A 6000-nucleotide genomic window follows, 5' to 3' on the forward strand; every position below is an offset into this window, starting at 1 on the left:
GCTTCTACTTTTATTAAGAGTTAGTTTCGGAAATTCAGGGGGCAGTTCTACCCAGTCCTATAGGGTCACCATGAGTTCGAATTGGCTCGATGACCAATTTGGTGCTTTGGTTTATAATACAAGAAACCCTTGGATAGTGTAAGTAGTTACTACATTCAGCTGCTGAACCACAAAACCAGCCAGTTAAAACACTCTGGAGCACAGTGACAAACATGGGGTCCCATGATTCAGATCTACTCAATGACAACCACAAGTACTATGCACAAATCATAAGCCTATAATTCAATTAATTTATCTATATATATGATGGTACACATATAGCCATTCCAAGATTTAGAATAACCTGCAAGCATACGTGTGTTTTGTTTTGGACCCGCAGTGGTCATATAGGTACATACAAATGTCTGTAGCAGATATAACCATCCATTGGATTAGCACAATATTTTAATTATTTTAACATTTGAAATTAAATCTTTTTGCCACAATATATCAAAAAGGATTCCAGAAATGGCCCAACTTAATTCTTCATAATTTAAGGTTTTTTCATCTTTCTTTAAATGTCAAGTTTTCTTTGACAAATTTTACAAATATTAAATTTTAGAACTTAGCGTATAACCATTAGGGATTTATGTAACTTTTATGTTTCCTAGAAGACCTTCCTTAACCCCTAATGGTTTATACCTTTTGTCTAAAACATATGAAGCATCTTTTCATTAAGTTGTCACTCTCAAAAGATAATTCTAAGGTGAAAAACTATTAATTCAACACCTATAAACTCTTCCTTACTTCTGTTTTACTGTAGCAATTTATCATCTAACCCATAGTAATCCATCAACTCAGGAAGACTTCATCTCTTCTTCTCCTCAGAATGGCCAACTGCAAGCCATAAAGCGCTGGCTACAGCTTCTCCACTTCTTTATCACTGCCCCTGTGAGTTTCCAAGGCTGTAAATCTTCACTGAACCAGAAAGCCTCACCTTTCTCCATAGGAGGGCTGGTAGATTCAAACACCTGACTTTGCAGTTGGCAGCCCAAAGCACAACCCACTACCACACCAGAGTTCCTGTCTACATGAATCAGAACACCTAAACAGATACTAAAAAGGGAACCTATTGAAAATGCATTACATTCACATGGTGGGAGCCCCAAACTATTGCCCTTAGTCACCCTTCACAAGGCTGGAGTGAAGCTCACTCCGTGTTTAAATAATCAACCATTTAAGATCAAAAGGGCATTATTTGCCCAAGGACAAAGTTCAGAGAGTTAGGAAAGAAAGAAGATTGGAAACAAAAGACACCGGGGAAGGAGGAGGATAAGGGGTTGCAGAGGATGAGTTGAATCAGAATGTGTAAGAACTATTGAATGTAAATCAGATCTGCTCTGTAAGCCACCATCTAATTTATAAAATAAACAATTTTTAAAGGAAATACATGAAAGGCATTATTATTTTAAAAGTACTTTTTTTTCTTCCTTTTTTAGTGTTCGGAAGAATCCTCAAACCAAGAAAATACAAATTACATCTTCTGTCTTTAAAGTTACAGCATATGTAAGTGTTCAGGGGAAAACTTTTTCTTTTTCAACTTTGAAATTAGAGAAATTAATAAACAAACACTTAACAGCACTGCTGCGATGGATTTATCAGTAAGCCACCTTTCGCCAGGACTCCATTCATTGTGCCTCCCCATCACTCCCCACCTCTAGCAAGAGAGCAACAACTTTGTTTTGCATTTCCTGTTGTTAGTATCAGCTCATTTCCTGTGTTTTCTGCTTGACAGAGTGTCTGGGTGTGCCCCTTTAGTCAGTGTCCAGTCTGACATAAATGACTGTGCTTCTCTTTTGTTGTGGTTGTTACAGGAGTTCTTTATAGATTCTGGAGATTGAGTCCAATGTTTTCTCCCATTCGATAGGCTGCTCCTCACTTTATTTTCATCTTTGTTGCATGTGCAGATCCGACTAGTACCTTTTGTTAAAAAGGCTATCTCACTCCTGGACTTTGGCACCCTTGCCAAAAATGAGTTGATGGTAGCTGTTTGGGTTTGCTTTTGGATTCTCAGTTCTATTTGCATTGGTCTCCGTGCCTATTTTGATGCTTGTGCAGGACAGTGTGGACCATTCAGCTGTAGTTTCCCACTGCCAGTGAGCAGATTCCAACTCGGAGAACCCTGTGTAGAACAAAGCAGATGGACCTGCCCCTCGGGGGTTCTGAGACCATCGCTCTTTACAGGCGCAGCCTGCCGCACCTTTCTCCATCAAGCACCTGGTGGGTCTGTACCCCCAATTTTAGGGTGGGGGTCTTCCTCTTCTCCCCCCACCCTTTTCCTCTTCATTTAATGACCTGGAAAATAAGAACTGTTTTAGATTTACAGAAGATTATTGAGAAGATATTAAAGAGAGAATGCATGACCAGTTTCTTTTGTTAACTTATTACATAGAATGGGAAAGTTGTTACGTTTAATGAACCAATTTTTTTAACCTTTCCCTTTACTCAAGTTAATATGTGTCTACCCTCTAGTAAGTGATTTACCTTCCCTCCCCTCCCATCTCTGGTAATCATCAATTTGCAGCCAGTGTAATCACTTGTTATTAATAATGTTGGGGTTAAAAAAAAAGAAGAAGAAACTCGCTGCCAATGAGTTGATTCTGATGCTTAGCAACCCTGTGTTGGAGTTAGCAAAATGGTAAGCCTAAGAGACAGGATAATGATACTTAGTTTTTCTTAAAACTTAAAGTTGATAGGGTGTGCATTTGTTTGGAGAACAGTATGGACCTTTTCCCCTGGCTTCCTTTCTGGTGTGCATATCTAAAATATTCTTTACTTAGTTTGGAATGAAATCTGTGACTCAGATGGAATAGAGCACAGTTCTCTGGTGTGGTGTGTCAAACCATAGCTTATAAGGCCCCGAAAAAAATCATGCTGAAGATGCCTTTGTATCACAGTATCCAGTACTTGAAGCTAAGCAACACATTCTATGATTAATAAACAAAGACCGATTCCCTGCTCTCGTAGTACATGTAGGGTAAGTTCCTAATGGAAGCGAAGAATACCGGAAATTGAAAATAGGCATTTTTACAATACTAGAACTTCAAAGGAACACTGACGGGTTACTCCTTGGACTGCTAACCTCCAGGTCAGCAGTTTGAAACTACCAACCGCTTCTTGAGAGAAATTTAAGGCTTTCTACTCCCAGAAAGATGGATAACCATGAAAACCACAGCCCAGTTCTGCTCTGTCCTGCAGGATCAAGTTGGATTCGATTCCATGACAGTGGGTTTTGTTTGTTTTTAGAGCTTTAAATATACTTTTTTCTTCAGTTTTGAATATTTTCTGTTTTAATTTAAAAATCATTTATTGGGGGCTCAAACAACTCTTATAATCTATACATACATCAGTTGTGTCAAGCACATTTGTACATTCATTACCCTCATCATTCTCAAAACATTTGCTCTCCACTTGAACCCTTAGTTTCAGCTCCTCATTTTTCTCCCTCCCTCCCTGCACCCCCCTCCATCGTGAATCCTTGATAATTTACAAATTATTATTATTTTGTCATATCTTACACTGTTCAAGGTCTCCCTTCACCCACTTTTATGTTGGGGGCTTTTACAGCTCTTATCACAATCCATACATCCATCCATTGTGTCAAGCACATTTGTACATGTTTCCATCATCATTTTCGAAACATTTTCTTTCTACTTGAGTCCTTGATATCAGCTCCTCAATTTTTCCTCCTCCCTACCCTTAAATACACTTTTTTAAATGACAGAATTTCTCTTTGTATTATAATTTCTTTAGAGGTAGGAATTACATATGCATACATGGAAGATCTGTGAGACCTGTGTTGTTAGTAAGGTATACTGTTTCTATTAATACATATGTAATATTATTTAACCACTAACTTATTGTCAAAGGTGTTATATATGTCTCAAGATGTTTTGACCAAAGAAAAATATGATTATCAATTATATTCTCATTTTAATGTAGTTGAGTACTAAATAATGTAGGTTTCTCTTTTTCAGGATTCTGCTGGCATGTGCTACCCTTCAACAAAGAATCATGAACAGACATTCTCTTACTTTATTGTGGACCCCATCAAGCGTCATGTTCATGTTTTATACCATAGTTATGGTGTAGGAGAAATGTCTTAATACAATTTCCAATTAGCCCTTTCCTTTCTACTGCACTTTTTTTCAAATTCCTCCACTTTTTATTTTAAATCTGGATAAACATTTATTTTGCAACTTAACTCAGGTAAAATATAAAGAGCTGGCTCAGAGCAAACACCAAGATACCTTTCTTTAAAGTTTCCTGAAATACTAACAGAGAAACCAACTTCTGCCTCCAAAGTAATCTGTACTTATACAAGCTGTAGCATTTTTACAAAGTTAGAAGGAATTAAACGTCTAGTTCATGTGTATTGTACTCATAAGCAAGTTCTTGGGTATTTTATTTCAGAAGCTAATTAACTTTGTAGCAGAAAACTAAACCTCTCTTCCACTGATTATTAATGTGCACTGCTAACTCTGTAAACATGGGTTTAATTTCATTGCATTGCATAAATGTTTATAGTTCTAAAGCTTTGAAAAGTCTAGTAATCTTTGGATACATTGTATCACTAAAAAGCCTCAATTTTAAAAAATGTTCTGAAAGCAATTGTAAATGTTTTGAAATCATATGATAAGTTAAAATTAGTTCTGTAGGTAATAGAAGAGCTGTAAATAAACAGAGAGCTGCCTTGCTGGTATTACTAAATTGGCAGAAACATGAGGAATGGTGTCTCTTAGTACTGCCCCTTTAACACATTACTAGAATAAAACTATAACTTGGATATTTAGTGGAAAAAGTGATTGACGAGTATCCCATGGGGGATGGAGAGCCTGTGGGAAATTCTGTGTTGTAGTGATAAAGATGTTGATTTTGTATTTAAACGTGTGTGGTGCTCTCTGGAAAACAACTAGCAATTTGGATGTAGAGCTCAAGAGAATTTGTAGACGCAAGTTTGAAAAATAAGAGTAGATATTAATGTATAAACTCAGGTATACAATAAATGTAATTTTCACTATTTTGATTCAATCCCAACTCATGACAACCTTGTGTGGTAGAGTGCAACCCCTAGGGTGTTGTGGACTGTGATCTGTGCAGAAGTAGTCTTCCCCTGGTGGGGTCTTTAGGGTCACCATTGTGCTCACACTGATAGTGCCACTGCAAGTCCTCTGAGAGCCCTGTGCTAGTCTGGGTACTGTAGAGAAACAAATCCACAGAAACGCATGTAGAAGAGAGAGTTGTATATAAAGGTTAGGTGCACATCAAGAAAACATACCAACCTAATGCTGCCCAAGCCCACAAGTCCAACATTAGCCCATATGTCCAACACCAATCCACAAAGTCCTCTTCCATCTCACAAAACACACGCAATGATGCCGACTGCAGGAGGAAAGCCGAGTCAGTGAATGTGTAAGCATCTCAGTGCTGACAGGGGTCTCCACACAGCTGCTCCAGCACCCAGGGCTGCATTGGGGTAGGTCCATGTGCCTTCTCCTCTGGATGTCCTGCAGGAAGTGAGCCTTGTCTGCTGAAGCAGGGAACTGGTTAAGGCAGCTGTACTCTGGTCCGACCCTCATAAAGCAAGAGACCGGAGAACTAGAAAGGCGAGGCTCACTGAGCCATTTATCTCTCCGTCCTTCAATTAACCCCACATATGTTCATTGGCCTGGTTGGCACAGTAAACTTGAACTCAATCCCCAAAGTTGTACTGGGGAGGAATTACATGGTGCCAGGATGTTAAAATAGGTGTCAGATTGTTGATACTTTGTAATCACACTAACATTTGCTGAGGTATCCATCTCCCATCTTGCCTTTCATCATTAGATCACCTAAAATGCAGTTAAAATCAGAAACCTAAAATGAAGCTCTTGTATCCTGTGGCCTTTTAGGGACCATACCCAGGACACAGGGCATAGATTGTCTGGATTCTTCTGCTATGACTTACTGTGTGACCTTGAG

General features: G+C 38.5%; 1 protein-coding gene across 8 annotated transcripts in view; it reads left to right on the forward strand.

Annotated features, from left to right (window-relative positions):
- The window catches only part of CFAP300 (cilia and flagella associated protein 300), a 32963-nt gene extending 28080 nt beyond the window's left edge, over positions 1–4883 (forward strand). For 2 of the 8 annotated variants that reach the window (XR_012783969.1, XR_012783970.1), the window contains exons 5-6: positions 1479–1545; positions 4017–4088. Coding sequence is in view for 4 of the 8 variants with exons in the window: in XM_075546498.1 (XP_075402613.1) it covers positions 1479–1545; positions 4017–4145 (196 nt within the window). In the remaining 4 variants the exon portion in view is untranslated. Of the gene's footprint in view, positions 1–1478; positions 1546–4016 lie in introns of all 8 variants that reach the window. The other 6 variants (XM_075546501.1, XM_075546499.1, XM_075546498.1 and 3 more) reach the window with 5 other exon arrangements.
- Positions 4884–6000: the final 1117 nt, after the last annotated feature.

The sequence above is a fragment of the Tenrec ecaudatus genome, chromosome 4, assembly GCF_050624435.1.
Source record: "Tenrec ecaudatus isolate mTenEca1 chromosome 4, mTenEca1.hap1, whole genome shotgun sequence".
NCBI classification, from domain to species: Eukaryota; Metazoa; Chordata; class Mammalia; order Afrosoricida; family Tenrecidae; genus Tenrec; species Tenrec ecaudatus.